Genomic DNA, 17,167 nt, shown 5'->3' with positions numbered 1-17,167 from the left:
CACACAGGCTTTGATGTGCACTTCCAACGTGCTGGAGCCAAAGCAAACTGGTGCAGCTGGAAGACTTTCAGTGGGCCGATAAAATCATCACTGAAAATGCAATCTGTGTGTGTGTGTGTGTGTGTGTGTGTGTGTGTGCGTGTGTGTGTGTTAGCATTAGTGATATTTTAGGGGACTTAGATTTACAAAAATCGAATGTCCATCATTTGGAAAACAGACACCTTCTCAAAATGATATAAATTAGTGATGTTTCATGAGAGTACTTTAACTTCAGAGGTCAGTCTGGGTTCAACCCCCTCAAACTTTACTATACACCGATTCAGACACATGCTCCTCAGTGATGCTGCGGCTGATGATTATGGTGAAAGATGAAGGCTATTATTGCTACTTGACCTACCTGCTTATGGCAAGAAGAAGAATCAAAGGACCCAAATAGACCCCCCTCCACGGGCTGTTTTTTCAAGACAGCAGAAGAAAAAGCATCCTGATTATTACCAATATCTGCTCCTACATTAGCAGGAGGCCGAGGGAGGCCTCATCCCCTGCACATGCTCCCTGCAGAGGACTCATTTGTTTCCCATGAGATGAAGGAGGAATGCACAAATAAAAGACCTGACCTTCTGGAGTTCACAACATCCTCAGACATTCAGGCTTCTTGAGCAAACATAACATGCAAAATCTAGCAAAATTATAGGTCTATTTTTTTCCTAAAATAAATGTGCATGATGGAAAGCTTCCTTTTGAACATTGGGTTTTACAATGATCTGAAAATAATCTTTTTGCACCACGTGAATAGGAGCAGGCCTAACAATAGGGCAAAGTAGCACGATGTTATGTTATGTTATAAAATTACTTTCTGCTTTAAGCGTGTCTTAATTTCCCTGAGAGCAGCCAATCTAATAGTTGTGGTAATCAATAATACTAATGAGATAAGGTTGTTGGTAGACATGTCTCTCCAGAACTGATAGTATGAAATTAATCTGTCTAGCATTAAAAATTAAGGCAACACCCCGGTCTGCACATAATGGCGTGACCACTGCAGCTCCAGCTCAATGATTCACAGCCCTGAAACTTACTGAAACTTTACAAATGCACCTGTATGACTGCGATCTCTTGGGTTTCTAAATAAATAGTTAGACATTTTGGAAAATACGCTAATTCGCTTTCTTGTCAGGAGTTAAATGAGAAGAATAATAGCAGTCTTGTACTATTGCCTGTACGATGAGTATGAAGCTGCAGCTGTTAGCTTAGATTAGCATAAAGACTGGAAACAGGGAGAAAGGACTGCCTGGCTCTAACCCCAGCATGAAACATATCTAAAGCTATGTCTATGAAGCTAATTAACATCTACTTATTTCATTTATTCAATCCGTTTAAAAATAGAGGTGTAAAGACGTCAGGTTGTATTTTTTAGGTGGTTATGTGCTGGACTAATTCACTTCCTGGAATATTGTGGTGTTAGTAGGCAGATCATCATTATTATTTTGTTCGGTCTTTATGCTAAGCTAAGCTAACCTGGCTGTATATTCATATTTAGTGGACAGATATTACAGGTGTTGAACTTACAATAAAGCAAATAAGCCTACATTTGCCAAACTATCAACAGCTAAATATAATATTAGATATCTTAATTACCTGATCAACAACAAAGAAGTGTCAGGACTTTGAGAAGATTACCGTAACCTGAAAGAGAAGGAGAAAACGAGAGAGGTGAGAAAGGGTGGCTTTACAATGCTCAGCGGGCCCCTTGGCACAATTGTCTGGAGACCTGCCAACTGCTCACATTCCTGCCTTTCTTTTGGGACTAAGAGGTCTGGGGTGGCAGAGTGGCCGGGAGAGACTGGCATCAGGGTCACACTAAATCTGCAGAGAGAGGGCAAGAAAGAAAAGGGGTAAACAACAATAAGACAGGTGAGACGAGAGAGAGAGAAAGAGAGAGAGAGAGAGAGAGAGAGAACAGAAGTAGGAGGCAAAACCACTCACCCCTCCCTTGCCCTCATTGTCTCCTCCTGTGTGCGATCAACTGGAGGGAGGTGCTCAGCTGGGAACAAGAAGAGAGTCACCAGCTCTGAGGGAGAGGACGCACACACAATATGAGAGACATGGGAGTCTGATCGGCGCTGGAGTGAGTCGTTCCGTACTGTAGGCTGCTCTGCAGAACCGTTTCTGGAGGGAAACACAGGGGCTGGACACAGGAGACGGACACAGGAATTCCAGGTCACAAGGGCTCCTGTGGCAGAGCACGTCTTGGCTGGGTTGGGCTGGTATTCCAGCCTCTCCCTCTCACGGTCATGAGTGTGACAGATGTAGAGTAGGACCAGAGAGGGAATATTGCGTTAGAACTAAGAGGCTATAGAGTTTACCTTCAAGGGTCTGACCTGACCCCCCCTCAGGATGGGATCCTCCGTGGAGTTTGCCTGTTTGCTGTTGGTGGTTTCCACTCTGGGGAAGAATCACTTGGTGTCTGGGGGTTGTTCGGGGAAATGCTGCCGAGGCAGAGACCTGAGCTGTCTGACCACGGACTGGAGGATGGACCGTGCGTACGGGACATGCTACTGCGACGAGGGCTGTGTGAGGACCAAGGACTGCTGCTTCGATTACTTCACAGAATGCCCAGGTGAGGGATGAAGGGAGGGGTCGCTCTCATTGGGAGTGAGTCACGAGTGGAGGAGCTGTTCGCTTTCCTTTGGTGCGTACACATAGCTGGGTGATACCAGTGGGAGATAACCCTTGCTTAAAGATAGAGGAGCAGAAGATAAAGATAGCTGTGGAAGGAAGATTATTTTCATTACCTGGGCTGCTTATCACATACTGTATCTCTGATGACACAGAGCTGTTCCAAATGCAATGTTTGTGCACATTTACCTCTTATTTTTTGTCTGGGGCTGTTACAGCACACAACTCCCATAATCAGTTCACCAAATAACCCAGGCAGCTCTGTCTAACCTCATTTCAGCGGACTGGCCCACATAATGGAATTAGTCAAAATATTTGAAGAATGTGATTCTGTCAATCAGTTGTAGCAATTACAGTTCCAGGCACACAAGCCGAGCGTACTTAATATGTGTTATAGGCCGATAGAGACTAAATCTGCATGCTTAATGCATCAAAGCTTGATCATCGAGAAAACGCAGTGGAGCAGGAAACACTAATTCTACAAGTCACAATCAATGCATCATGAAACTAAAGTTATTTCCTGGATATTTAGCTCCATTACACTGCTTCACAGGAAAAGTGTGACCCCGTAAGTGTCACCTCTGCACACACTAAACTAAAGAATCAGTGCTGTTGTTTGGTTCAATTTCTATGCATATCACTGCAGTGTGATTGTTTGCTACCACAAAAGGATATCCTGTAATATTCTTTGTCCCACAACATCCAGCTCAGGACTGTGCTGTGAGCGACTGGAGCTTTTGGAGCGGCTGTGCCAAGCCCTGCCAGCCTTCAGTGCGGGTCCGTGTTCGTCACGTAGAGCAGCAGCCCAGCAACAGTGGAGAGCTCTGTCCCAGTCTAGAGCAACGAAGCGGCTGCAGGGAGTACCGAGACCGCCAGGGGGTCCACTGTGGACTGCGCTCAGGTATACAAATACACAACTTTGTTTTACTGCACCTTAAATGTGCTTAACCTCAACTTGCCAACACAATACTGATGAATACAGAGTTGTTTTTTTTCTTATCAGGTCCTGCATTCATCACCAGCATGGAGTTTGGCAAGGGGAGGCCGAAGCGTGACAACTACGGATACCCACTGGACCCTGGGTAGGTTTCACATCCTGCTGCTATGACAAAAAGTACTGAAATCTTTAAATTCAAGGGTTGAAATGTTCATGAATGCTGCCAGGGGTTAACTTCATTATAGCAGGACGCTGTGTTACTACCCAAACCCTTAAAAAAAGGAAAAGGTAACAGCTCAACTCTGTCTCTGTGTACCGGTAGGTGTTTGCGCACCTGGACGTCTGTCTACAAACGATTAAATATAGCAAATGCTGAGAGGCTGCCCACAACCCTTTGAAACCCAATACTATTCTTTAATGAGGACCTTCACATGAAAAGCACATGCACAAAAGGCCTTGATGACAGTTTGTGAGGTATTGTGCAGTTTACTGGGTCCCCATGGGTTGTATTATCATACCCATTTCATTCTATACTCCATTGACTGGTGTGGAAAACGATCCCTGAGTCAGTCACAAACTGGGTGCTGAGATCCTCTTATTTTGTAAATATACTTTGGTCCTCTTGCTTGATTCACTGGTCTTAACGTCCCTGGAATGACTGTGTGACCTTTGTGACCCTGCGTCTACTCCCCTCAGGTTCTGTGTGGAATTCACACTGGAGTCCCGGACACCCCACTGTACAGTGGAGAACCGGCCACACACACACTGGATGCGCTACATAACAGAAGGATTTAAAGTGTGTGTGGCATGTGAACCTCCTGCCATGCACAACAATAGTGGCAGCTGCCAAGGAGATGGTCTGGAATCAGACAAGTATGAACCTTTATGTGTGTGTTCTTTCAGATTCATACACACCTGGATGACTGACGATTATTTGCACTTTACATTTCATGTTTTTTCAAATGCTGCCATTTTATCAATCCCACTTCATTTTGGTTTAAAGTGAAAATGATCTAAACTCTTGTAGACGTGAATGTGTGAAAGTATGCATGAAAAACATTAGGGTATGTGACTGTTTCAGAGAAGCGTTGCTCCACTGGCAGGCGGTGGGGAACCATCAGTGTAGCGGGACATGGAAGAAGATCCAGAAAACCCAGCAGTGCAACTGTCCGCCACAGCACAGCTTCGTCTTCATCTGATCGGAACAAAGCGCCACAGAACATTCTCTGATCTGGTGTCCACAATAACATTTCACAGCGACGCTCCCTCGTCAGCGAGACTGAAGTACTGTGTTCAGATCAGATGCTTCAAAAGGCGTTCAACTCCAAGAGACTCGAGACTTGGCTGTGTGGTGCAATGCAATTTTGTCTCTAATATATAATATGCTACCGATATAAAAGTATGTTTAACTCACTGCGATCACCATGCACGTTTCCACTGTTCTGTGTAACTGTGCGGCACACTATGTAAAGACACTGTAGTAAACTGTACAGTATTTCACCCTTTTTATTACACATTAAGCACCCGTCAGAGGAAATCATAATTTTAATTGTACCAAGCCAATGTTGTATTAGTTTCCTGCAATGTTATAGCACAATGTTTTAACTTAAAATTACAACAATATTTTACATGTGTGAACTGATTTCCCGCCAAGAAAATAAAAACAAACAAACATGAAATGTTCTCGATGATAGAAGCAACACAAACAGCAGAGTTCAGTGAATTGAGTGCCGTCTAGTGGTATGAAATATATTTGATGCCAACAAAGCACAACACAAAAGGATTTATTTTAAGAGTTTAGCCGATGTGTTGAAAGGGGTTAAATGAGTGAACTATCAAATGTATCCCATGATAGAAGGCCATAGATATAGCTCAAATAATCATTGTGTTGAGTGCCCTCTAGTGGTATATGTTCTTGGTGCAAGAGAAATGAAGCTATGGGCTGATGAAGGTTAGGTCGAGCTGTATTTACAGGTACATTGCAACAATGTAAAAGTTAGAGTGACTCTCCCTCTCTAGCCTACTTTATGCGTCTTCATTAAAACTCTCCAGCGGTCTTTGAGCATGGTGCCAGTGCGCCCGTCAAAGTCAAAATCCATTAATATGCGAGACCAACTTCCCTGGCCGTGACGTTTAACTCCAGCCTCAAGGTATTTGTCCAGCTGGAGCGTCCATTTCTACACAAAGTAAAACATAAAGGAATTACATTTTCAGAAACCCGACACAAATTTAGCATTTGAGTGATGCTTCATATCCTCACTTGAATTGGGATTATTATACTGGTCATGAATGAGGCGTGTGGTTCAATTTACCTGAGGTGGTTTTCGGTTTTTTTTTACCTTCGAGGTGTCCATTGACTTTGCGGACGTCACTTCAGATAACGCTGATGGTCGGAGGTTTAACATTGCCATTATTATAATTTTTGTGTTAGAAATATAATGTGGGGGCCTTTATTTTATAGAAAAAAATCAACAGATAACATCTAAATACAATGTTTTTAGTAGAAAAAACAAAAAGGCAGTGAAAAGATCAAACCTACCGCTGTGGGGGATTCTTCTGAGAGAGACAAACGACTTCTTGCACGAATCTGTCGGCAATATATCCAATGTTTTAGTTGACAGTAGTTTCCGTTTTGTTCTGTGGAAGTGTCATAAAGTGCAACATAAATGTGTGTGACCCCACAACAGACACAGCAAAAGACATTTCAACACAAACGTCTACTGACCTCAAACCAACCGCCTTCTTCTCATTTTCCCTGTTAAGACATAGATGTACATATATTGTTCGTTACGGAACAGAAATGGATCACATGCGAAATCCAATAGATAAAACTGTGTGTGTTAAACGTTATTTCCTACTTTCTGTTCTCTTTTGATATGTCGGCTTCATCCCAACATTTCAACCGTTCCCTTTTTAACGACTGCGCCTCCTTTGTGGCTTCCTGATAGAAGAGGCAAACAACAACAACAAACACACACACATATTAGTTACTCAATGTTACATTTTAATACTCTTCCAAAACAATAAACTTCCAAGCTTTAAAGAATATTTCACCCACAAAATGACTACTTCTTTATCAATCCCTCACCCCTGTTACCTTGAACCGTTGACCACTTTTAACAAGAGCTAAACCTTATCAAAAGTGTATTAATAGTAAGGTTTAGGCAGAAATGTGTGTGACTCAAACTATACTCCACCAGGTGTTAGAGTTTAACGGATGTTTTGATATTATTTTTGCTGATTTTAAAAGGTGGCCCCTATTTACTTAAATTCAGCATGACTTCTCTGATTTTGTTACATATTTGTTCAACACGTAGGCATGCAAGAAAAACTGTTTTCTTCCAGATCAAGTGAAAACGGGGTGAGTAATTGATATACAAATGGTTAATTTGTGGGTGAAGTATTCCTTTAAGCATTGCTATAATGAAAGCAAAACTAACGAGGCCTGTCATTAAAATACCCTTCTGAGTTCAACCTTGGTCAGCGGCTTCTATGTAAATCATTTTTGAAACCTTCATGCATAAGCGGGTCTGTCAGACCCCGAGGAGGACTCTGATGTATGTAGCAGTTGGTCCTTCCTCCTAATTTTGATGACAAATTGTCAATTAACTATGACTGATAACGTTCCATCAACACCTTCAGTTGGTCAAAGCGCCTGAGAAAATGTGTGACTGCTCTTTGTTGAACTCTGCCTTTAGCTGTGGCAAAATATTGGTCACCTGATATATTGACCAATTAAATTATGTGTAACCGAAAACATTCTCCATTTCACAGCAGAGCAGCAAAGAAATGCAATTCTTTTCACACTTGTTTGGATCAAAAGGACATGCGTTATAAGTTAAAATTAATGTATATTGATGTGAAACTTTCTAGCATTAAATGCAGCACTACTAAAAATATTGTTTTCATTTGTGAGCAAGGAGGGGATTAATCTTCTAATACAGAATGATTTATTGCAGCTATTCTACTCCTTATTTTTCAGCCATACAAAGTCGATTTAAATAGGCATTAGTGGTGCAGGGCTAGCCGTATACAACTGTTTACTATCGTCAATAAGAGACTGAATAAACCTAACATGAGAAAACAATTTCTCATGTAGGCTTGTGCTTTGCCTTTCTCCACAACCAACTTTCGATCATTACTTTCCAAAAAGCCTAGTGGTGTGCGATATGTGAAAACAGTCAATCAAGTTAATAAAACGTAGAGGAAATGTATTTGTGCGCCAGTTAGAGGTGGATCGAGCCTATTGTGTGTGTGTGTATGTATGTGTATGTGTGTGTGTGTGTGTGTATATATATATATATATATATATATATATATATATACATACACACACACATACATACATACACATGTCAAAATATATATGTATGTGCTCGGCTGAACGTGAGACATTTTGACACAGGTTTACCTACAACATACTGGCTCAGAGGCTGTACCTTGAAGAGGTAGTCACAGGGATCAATCTCCAAGTAGGCATCCAAGAAAGATTTAATCGACTTCAGCAGGCGGCTGAAGCTGAAGCTCACGAGGAATGGGTGGTAGGTTTCCCCCTTTGTCACTATTGTCGACAGCTTAACTATCAAGTTGTGCTGAAAAATATATTTAAAATCAATCATTCATGGCCAGAAAATAATCCAGTTACAACCCTGTGCTTTTGAAACGAAGAGATACAGTAATAGACACACAGACCTGTGAGAAGTCACCGTTATTCTCAAACCACTTGAGGGCAGAGGAGGCAGAAGATCTTTGGCCTTGCACCAAGCAAACAGCCACAGACTGGGAAGATGGACAAATGCATCAGAATCTTAATCTAAATTAGGACAAAGCATCGCTGTGTGACATCAGGACTTTAACAGCAGACCGTAGCGTTCTCCAGAATTCATTTTATTCTTTAAGTCACTCCCGGACATTCTTCGATCTTGTGTCAAGACAGCCCCCCAAATAATTGATGCGATTACCTGGACAAGCAAAAGTTGGGCGATGTTTTTGAACATCTCGTCCTCCACAGCGTACTCTAGGCTTGACCATACTTTGGCAGCAGACATCAGAGGCATCACACCTGCTTCCTCTTCAAATTCAACATCTGGGGAAATCCAGTGTAATATTTCGTTAAAACGGGCCGTTGAGGGTTCGTGAGTGTGTGGATATTTGTACTTGTGCGTGTATGCGGAGTAAAGAAGCACAGGATACATTTTAAAACCATGGATTTCAGATTTAAGTTTTAATTTACTTTTCTGATAATAGTTATTACAGCAAACCATAGCTCTCTTGTCTGTGTCTTACATGAGCTTTAATGTCAGATGGGATTGGTTTCAACTGGTAAACATCCTCAGCTGTGGGTTCTCACATCCATGCAGTACTAACTTCAATGCAGATGTAGACAGATGTTTCAGAGTGAGGCCGGAGCCAGCGACAACTTACCCAACTGATCTCCATGCATGACTCTTGTAAGGAAGGCACATATCGTCAATTTCTCTTTACAGATATTTCCATTCGGTGTAGAAGAAGTGGCTGAAATCAAAAAGGTAAACACATTCATAATGAACAAATACATTAAGATGGTGTCAGTGCATTAACAACAAAAAAGCAAATTCCAATGAATGTGTCAGGGGTTACTTTTATCATTATGTCTTTAATAGGATTACATGGGTGTATTTACCATTCACTGTTATCGGTTATTGGGGCTTATTGGGGCTTTAAAAGCAGGACCCATAGTTTAAGCAAGGAAGTTATCTCCTCATTAATGACATTATATTGACGCTTTAACTGAGCTACTCTTTCCTTTCAGCATCACCGTGTATATATATATATATATAGCTATGTTATTTCCAAGTCTTAGGGGCTGTTAATAAAACAGCGCTGGATTCTTTTTTGTCCATTCGCGTGCACGAGTTCTTTAATTAAAAACACGTGTATCGCTAACGGTAGAGCGTACAGACACGTGGAATACGCAAAGTTAACGTTGGTTAACGTCACGCCGGGGTAACTGACGCGCTGCTAGCTTTGACAACTTACCCGAGAAAGCCAAACACTTTTCATTGAATTCATCGTAGTCGTCTTCCTTGAACTGTCGACACAGATCCAGAAACATAAAGTTCAACATCCACAATTTAGCAACAGTAGAAACTTCGTCAAAACTGACACTCTCATCTGTGTCACTTGCGTCTGTCGCGTTTTTATACTTAATTTCAGAATCCATGTTTGTTTTCTTTGTGTTTTTCTATTTCAATTATTTTCTCCTTCTTCATGCTTGTCGTTGGCGTTTGATTTCCGCGCGCTGTTGCTTATTGAGCGCCTCTTGGTATCCTGCAGCGCCCTCTGGCGGTGGGAGGAATAACTACACATTCTACTTTGTTTGGACGATGTCAGACCAATGGCTCTCGCTTTTAAGCTGTGTTGCTGTCTTCTGCTGCAGTGAAACATGTGAATGTTAACACACTCAGGCAGCCAGTCCATAAAATGAGATTAACTCTACTATGCCATTTTCCAAAAATGCAAAACAAATTACACATTTTAGGGCTTTGAGCGGACACTATTGACCCAAAATGAAGCGTGTACATATTTTTTAAACTCTGGAACTAATTGAACTTGTTAATGACATGGGTAGGTGATCGTATCTGTGCTCATTTTACTTTAAAATATGCCTAATGTGAAAACCTAAAAACCTAAAAAAAAAGTTCCCCAAAAGAACCACACACGGCACCTTTTATTTATCAACTGTTATTGTAATCCTATTTGACACAATGGATGTAGATACAGTTATTCTAGTCATTCATTAGATACAATAAAGACAGCGACAATAATCCTATACACATTACTATAATGCATAACATCTTTACTTACTTTTATAGCGCACGGGTTCCTTCAGTTTTTATTAAAGACATTACATGCCAGAGATTCCAAGTCTTGGAAAGGATGTTTGGAAGCGGTACATAAGAGCAATGTGGAGATCCATTAGATGCATTTAATGCAATGGAATACATTTCTCTCCAGTGATCAATCATCAGCCAGACTGCTCACTTGTCTGCACCTTTGGATGTAAAAAAACATGCATACCTTCTAGCTGAAAAATCCAAACTGTATTAATTCATTCTACGTTTTTATAAACTGATATATTTCTATCATATTATGCAATTATCCTTATTGAGCGAAACATGCATGTTGAAAATGCTTTTTAGCTGTTAAACAACAGCTCATTCGTAAAGTAGAAAACAGCAGACACACAAACACGTGAGTTATATACACATTTATTTGTTATTCTGCATATGCTAATAGACGTAATGGGGAACAATGCTCTACAGAAATGTTGACATACATGTACCATAACGAAGTGTTCTGTGGTCACATAATTGTTCGGACTACTACATGCATAGGCCTACAACGATGTTGCTTCATACAGAAACAATCTGTAGCTCAGAATGTGTCTAATGATAATGCTCTCTAAAAGTTGAACAGAAAAAAACCAAAATCCCGAACTGTAAGAGGCAGAATACACAGAGACTTAAGAAGAAACAATGAAGCTTTATGCGTTTCAGGGAGCAAGGTTTGGTAAGCACGCATGAGTGACACAGACAATACCCATTCTCCCAGAGAAAATAAAGACACAGCCTTTACGGTGTCACAGAAGATAATGCCAGTGTGAGACAGTAAGACAGAGCAGTCGTTTCACTGTCAGCTCACAGAATTAATTTCAGTATCCACACAAACTTCATCCCGAGGGGATTTATCAGATCAATCCAAATCCCTTGTTTCTCTACCCTACCTGTCAAAATTAAGGATTACTCAAGGCTATCACAGAGACATGATCACTACAGACCAGGGATGGAAGGAAAAATGTTAAAGTGAACGTACAGGTACAGAATAAAACCCTCAATATCTTTAACGAGAAGGTTATCATCAAAAAAAGTGAAAACCCCCAATCACAACAATCTACACTGACCCTGCTTTTGACTTCTTTTTTTTTCCAATGAGGGATCAATCATTTCAAAGATAAATACATAAGCTCTCACGTGAATCTCTGATTACAAAGTTAAACGATGTTGGTCTGGGCATACAGTATGTACACAGAAGAAAAAACAAAATATGGACCACATCGGATCACTGATATGATGGAACCATTTGGGAGGACTCCATTTAATCGTGGCTTTCCTTTCAACCTATTGATCCCTGTGCCTGTGGGCATGCCATGGACTGAGAGCCCCTGAAGCTGTAGGGATTGGAGCACTCAGTGCTGTCAGCATGGGAAATAACCAGACAACAGGAGGGATCTCTTCCTGTCTGTCTCTGGTCAGATACACATTCTCCTTCTGTCTATTTACCTTGAACTCTAACAGTCAAACTTCTCTCCCTTTGTTGGGGCTACTTTCTGTATATGGATACTGAATGGTGGTGCATGGATTACCCAGGAGAAGGGAGAAATATTGCCGCTCCTTACTCCAGGAGCCAAGACATCAATGTGGATTTGACAACATCACCTTCCAAAAAGTACAGAAGTAACTACTTGACAATAGCTGTTAAACAAAAAACAAAAAGAAAACAGAGAATCTATCCAATCGGAACATCAGAGAGTTATAGAAAACCTGAGAACTCAATAACATTACTTGTGTGTATTACATAAAGACCTGATTTCTCCTATAAAATTAGAATTTTCTGTACAGTGCTATATGAACAAAGCAAAATGACTTGCTACCTTCTCATAAACAACAGTGTTATGAAAAGGCACGCATCATTTCAACCACCATATGGCAGGAAATTGTGGTCGTGCTCCATTTTGGTTTAGAAAAAATAGAATCATTCTCAACGTTAATTCACAAAAAACATAAAATCCTTTGTGTGGCCATTGGAATTAGATTATTTTAATATCTTCCTCAGACATTTTTTAGATCATGTAAATCTAACAGCAATATAAAAGGCCCAAAGTGGTCAATTTGGATCCCTGTTTCCACAGATAATCAAATTTGAGGTCCATTGATATTTGGCATTAAGATGCTAGACAGCATATGCCAGCCATATAATATGAAAAGGAAAAAGTCAAATTCTCATTTGCATTGTTTGTTGAGATTCTGGTAGTTGTAATACTGTTTTGCCTTGTATTAAAGATATAACATTTGAAAAATACAAGTAATTTCTGCCTGTACATTTACAAATCCCATAGACAGAAAATAAAGTGCCACAATTCTTGGCCTGCATAGATTGCAGTATGCGGTATTGCACATTCCACACCTCTCTGTGAGAACACAAAAACATGATAATAATGCGGAAAAAGAAAGAAAACAATAAAACAAACAACAACAAACTCACCCACGTACTTACTGTCAGTATACCATTCTGGTGTGTGTGGCTTTCACAAACACACCGCTATTACACTCATCCAAGTGTCATGCTGAAACAATAAATACATATTCCAGCAAAGAAATTGGAGTCAAAGGCAACATACAACAGATATTTTCAGTCAGTGTAAAACAAAAGCAAGCAAGAAGAAAAGAGACAAAATAACTCCTTTGTGTTTAAGTTTGACTGAAAATGGTTTTGTTCACAATAAAACACAATAAATTACAGTCCAAGACACTACGGATATACAAAAAAAAAGATGCCTTAAACTTGTCAGCAGAATGGGATAAACTCGCACTAGTATTGAAGAAATGTCAATGACGACATCAGGGCGCTGAGGATAGGATTATGAACACGATGCAGGTAAACAAACCATAAGGAAAACAAAACAAAACCCATAACTTCTGTCATAATACATGTTATTACTGTATATGTTACTATGCAGCTGAGATTGTTAAAAGCCTGTCAGTGTGCTTAATTTGGTCCATTGATATCAGAAGGAATATTGTCGTTTTTTGTGGTAGTCTATCCCTTTTGAATTGCCAAACTAGACAATTATAGTGTAAAGCATAAATATGAGTATTAATGACCAGATCTAGTGTGCTGAATAAATAAATAGTCTTAACTCTGTGTTATGGAATCTCACTTACCTAACGCAGATTTTTTTATTTTACAACCAATCTAGACCTACGTATTTCATAATTTATTCTTAAAACTACTTTTAGATGTATATATCTGACGTCGGAGAGTAAATACGATTTATTCTTGTGATTTGGATTGGAATCAAAAGGCTTGAACAAGGAATACAACATCTTAAACCTTGTTGTAACTTCTGACATCGCATAATAAATATGTGCAGTTCCTGTCCTTACTAGTTACATACATATTTGGCAACTATAGGTGTATGCGTGTTAGGGGTGGTGTATGAATATAATAGACTGAATATTGGATGCTCAGCTGAAAGTTCAACAGTCAATATGAAAACCAAAAGCAATAATGTCAACGTTACAGTTTCGTACACCATTTTTCACACAGAAAAAACATTACAGATTCATCATGGGAACACTTTGCATTTCCACAAAAGGTAATGATATGTTTTTTTTTATAGGTCGCTACGATGCAACACCCAGTCTGAGGGCTCTCCACTCCCCCCCCCCCCCACCTCCTTCCCTTTCACATTACACATATTTGTACCTTCAGTGACAGTTTTCCGATGCCAGCCTGTGCATTGTCATTGCTTTAGATGTCCTTGTATTTACAGTGGAGCGCTTTCAGCAAACTAAGCACTGTAAAATATCTGTCTTTTTTAAATGCATGCTTTTTACAGATAAGCCCCTCTGTGGATTTCCTTCTTTTGCTAGAAAAAGGAGACTGTCATTATGTACATTGGGAGGAACAAATAGTCAACGTGAGTTGATGAATTCTCGCTGTTTTCCAAGATCCTCCTCTTTGAGCCCCAGAGTCATTCTCAAATCTGCACGGAGCACTGCAGTTTCTTTTTCAGCAAAATCACAACAACACAAGCAAAAGGGACTTGTCATGCCATGCAAAAATCTCTTTCACTACAACTAAACCTGTGTCTTTTCTTTCCTGCTCTCCCACGCACACCAGGTTGAGGTTGCAGTGGGCCTGTAGTCCCTCTGAGCTTCTCTTACAGTCACATGCTGGTTTCACAGGTCGGAGAGAGGCTTCCATCCCCGGGTATCAGGTGGATATCGGCTGTAAACATGTGGTTCTCTACTTTATGTCCACTTTGGTTGCTGTCAGCATTGACTTCCCCGCCTGCCCCGACCACACCTTGGGTGCAATTTTGTGCTGCTGTCTTAGGTGACAAAGGTGCAACTGCAGCTCCCGCCACTGCCATCAGATGCTTCTCCTTGTGGTTCTCTGTGGCTTGATCTTCATCGCCAGGTGGGGTGTCTACCTGTAGCCTCTCCTGGGACAACGGGCAGGTCTCCTCCTCTGTGACTGGGAGCAGCTCCTCTGTACTGGGGATGAGCGGTGATGTCTCCTCCTCTGGGGTCTCATCTTCCAGGATGCTGGAGCTGATGTCTCCAGCAGAGGTAGTGCTGGGTGGTGTTAGCGGGCCTTCAGCAGAGGTCTTGGTGAAGTTAACCTGTAACTTCTTTATTTTAAGAGGGTTATTCCCTCTTGGAGAGCTCTGGATATTCTCCACAGCACTGTTAAAGCTCTCCCCTTCCTCTATGAGGAGCTCTGATCCGTCACCCCGGTCGGCGGATTCATAGAGGCCATCTTTGAGTATGATGTCAGGAGAGCTGTCGTCATCAATGGCTCTCAGTTGGCTTAAATCAAGGTGGGGTGGGGCCCTGGGGTGTCTGATTTGACAGGGCTCAGCATCTTCTTCATCTGAATTGGAGTCCTGTTCTCCAAAGTCTGATGAACAGCCTGCAAAATTATCTGGAAAGGAGGGTTGGACCTCCTTCATCTCCAGCTCTACTTCCTCTTTTAATGTAAATTCGGGGCTTTGAGATTTCTTCGGCGAGACAGGGGCGGTCATGGTTGTGCTCAGAGTGCTCATGGAGCTTGTGGTGTTGAGGTTGGTTAAGGACTGTGACTTGGTCATCTGGTTGTACATCTCCTCCAGTTTCAGCGCATTAAGGTACTGTGGGGTCCGGTTTGTCCGCTGGAGACTTCCAGTAGTGTTGATGCGATGAGGGGAGCTTTGCGGCTCAGGGTTTCCTTCAACCGGAGATTTCAGCTCAGTCTCTGAGGAGGCGTGCCTGGTTGAGCTGCCCCATCGGCTAGGCGACAAGTTGTTGTCCATCGAGGTCTTTTCCTCTCCTTTCTCCACCACCACATCCATCAGTTCCATACTGCGGGCAAAGGCATCTTTTAGGTTCATTGACACAATGCTGCCATTCCTTTTGGCTCTCTCCAAAGCTTCCCTCCTCTTGATGGCCTTCTCCTGCCTCTTCTGCTCCTTGTAGAACTCAGAGAAGTTGTTGACAATAATGGGGATGGGTAGGGCAATTACCAGCACTCCTGCAATGCAGCAGAGCCCACCCACAATTTTTCCAAGTAAAGTCTGTGGGTAAATGTCACCGTAACCCACTGTAGTCATTGTAATGGTTGCCCACCAGAATGAGGCGGGGATACTGGTGAATTTAGTGGCATCTTCATCTTTCTCAGCAAAGAAGACCAAGCTGGAAAATATCATGATGCCCATGGCAAGAAATAAAATGAGCAGCCCCAGTTCATTGTAGCTCCTTCTCAAAGTAAACCCTAGAGACTGGAGCCCTGTGGAGTGCCTGGCCAACTTCAGGATCCTCAATATCCTCATGATCCTGAATATCTGCACCACACGGCGCACATTTTGGAACTGTAGCACACTCTTGTTGGACTCAGTTAGGAAGAGTGTGACATAGTAGGGCAAGATGGCCAGCAAGTCAATGACATTCAGCGGGCCTTTAAAGAACTTCCACTTGTTGGGAGAGGAGAGGAAGCGAAGGACGTACTCCATGGTGAACCAGGCGATACAAACGGCCTCCACGTGGGCCAGCTGTGGATTATCGTTGGCATGGCCGAACTCGTCTGTGACCTGGAGCTCTGGTAAGGTGTTGAGAGACAGAGCGATGGTGGAGAGGATGATGAACAGGATTGAGATGATGGCTAGAATCTGCAAGAGAGAACAGAGAGGAATACAATATTAGCAGGCTTGCAAGAAATGTGTCTATGTTCATGTGACTTTCATTGCCATTATTAATACGCTGCAAAATAGCATACATATTCCAAATTATTGCAAATACACACTAGGCTTCAGCCATAAAATGTTGACTTGAAATATAGATCTTTTGTTGTCTTTCTCAATCAGCATGTGATGATTCAGTAGTTTGTTACATATATGGGATACACTGTGAATAATCAAAGGTGTCTGCATGATGTGAATGCATGTCCCAATATTGTTTGTATGGACAAAGTAAGATAGCATGTCAATTTGTAAAATGACAAAAGAAAGTAGCAAATGACTACCTACATCTTTGAACTAATGCAGCATTGCAGGTTAGATAATTACATGAGGGGGGTATTTAAATAAGGGGAAAATAACTAGGTCAGAAATCTATTTTGGAAGAAGAGGAGTGTGTTTGTGTGTGTGGACCCATTTACAATAGATAAAAGGATTGTGGCTCTACCTGTTGGCAACAGTCTAAAATCCCTTTTATCTGTCTCAGAATAATTCATTGTTTTCAGTGATAAAATAAA

General features: G+C 41.4%; 3 protein-coding genes across 4 annotated transcripts in view; 1 reads left to right on the top strand and 2 right to left on the bottom strand.

The window, feature by feature from the left end:
• The first annotated feature begins 2,032 nt into the window (after window positions 1-2,032).
• On the top strand, window positions 2,033-6,686 carry LOC117749827 (somatomedin-B and thrombospondin type-1 domain-containing protein). Its single transcript, XM_034560607.1, has 5 exons — window positions 2,033-2,617; window positions 3,383-3,577; window positions 3,680-3,758; window positions 4,310-4,486; window positions 4,695-6,686. The coding sequence occupies exons 1-5, from the start codon at window positions 2,395-2,397 to the stop codon at window positions 4,810-4,812; spliced, it is 792 nt and encodes a 263-aa protein (XP_034416498.1). The 5' UTR covers window positions 2,033-2,394; the 3' UTR covers window positions 4,813-6,686.
• Window positions 5,104-9,906, bottom strand: terf1 (telomeric repeat binding factor (NIMA-interacting) 1). Of its 2 annotated transcripts, none has more exons than XM_034560604.1 (10): window positions 9,632-9,906; window positions 9,038-9,127; window positions 8,575-8,699; window positions 8,306-8,392; window positions 8,053-8,205; window positions 6,472-6,554; window positions 6,339-6,368; window positions 6,153-6,250; window positions 5,926-5,996; window positions 5,104-5,790 (listed from the first exon to the last, which is right to left on the bottom strand). In XM_034560604.1, the coding sequence occupies exons 1-10, from the start codon at window positions 9,813-9,815 to the stop codon at window positions 5,629-5,631; spliced, it is 1,083 nt and encodes a 360-aa protein (XP_034416495.1). In that variant the 5' UTR covers window positions 9,816-9,906; the 3' UTR covers window positions 5,104-5,628. The 2 variants fall into 2 exon arrangements, with proteins under 2 accessions (XP_034416495.1, XP_034416496.1); XM_034560605.1 differs by having other exon boundaries at window positions 5,953-5,996.
• Window positions 9,907-14,603: 4,697 nt separating this feature from the next.
• Window positions 14,604-17,167, bottom strand: part of kcnb2 (potassium voltage-gated channel subfamily B member 2) — a 70,644-nt gene continuing 68,080 nt past the window's right edge. Inside the window, exon 2 of the mRNA XM_034560603.1 lies at window positions 14,604-16,583. Within this exon, the coding sequence (XP_034416494.1) occupies window positions 14,604-16,583 (1,980 nt within the window). The remainder of the gene's footprint in view (window positions 16,584-17,167) is intronic.

This window comes from Cyclopterus lumpus, chromosome 20 (assembly GCF_009769545.1).
Source record: "Cyclopterus lumpus isolate fCycLum1 chromosome 20, fCycLum1.pri, whole genome shotgun sequence".
Lineage (NCBI taxonomy): Eukaryota > Metazoa > Chordata > Actinopteri > Perciformes > Cyclopteridae > Cyclopterus > Cyclopterus lumpus.
This window is presented reverse-complemented; position numbering and strand designations above follow the sequence as displayed.

Coding starts and splice junctions, on each gene's coding strand:
- LOC117749827 (XM_034560607.1), top strand. CDS start 2,395: ATGGGATCCTCCGTGGAGTTTGCCTGTTTGCTGTTGGTGGTTTCCACT. Junction 2,618..3,382: donor TTACTTCACAGAATGCCCAG/GTGAGGGATGAA, acceptor CACAACATCCAG/CTCAGGACTGTGCTGTGAGC. Junction 3,759..4,309: donor GGATACCCACTGGACCCTGG/GTAGGTTTCACA, acceptor TACTCCCCTCAG/GTTCTGTGTGGAATTCACAC.
- terf1 (XM_034560604.1), bottom strand. CDS start 9,815: ATGGATTCTGAAATTAAGTATAAAAACGCGACAGACGCAAGTGACACA. Junction 9,128..9,631: donor AAAGTGTTTGGCTTTCTCGG/GTAAGTTGTCAA, acceptor TTTTGATTTCAG/CCACTTCTTCTACACCGAAT. Junction 5,791..5,925: donor AAAACCGAAAACCACCTCAG/GTAAATTGAACC, acceptor TACTTTGTGTAG/AAATGGACGCTCCAGCTGGA.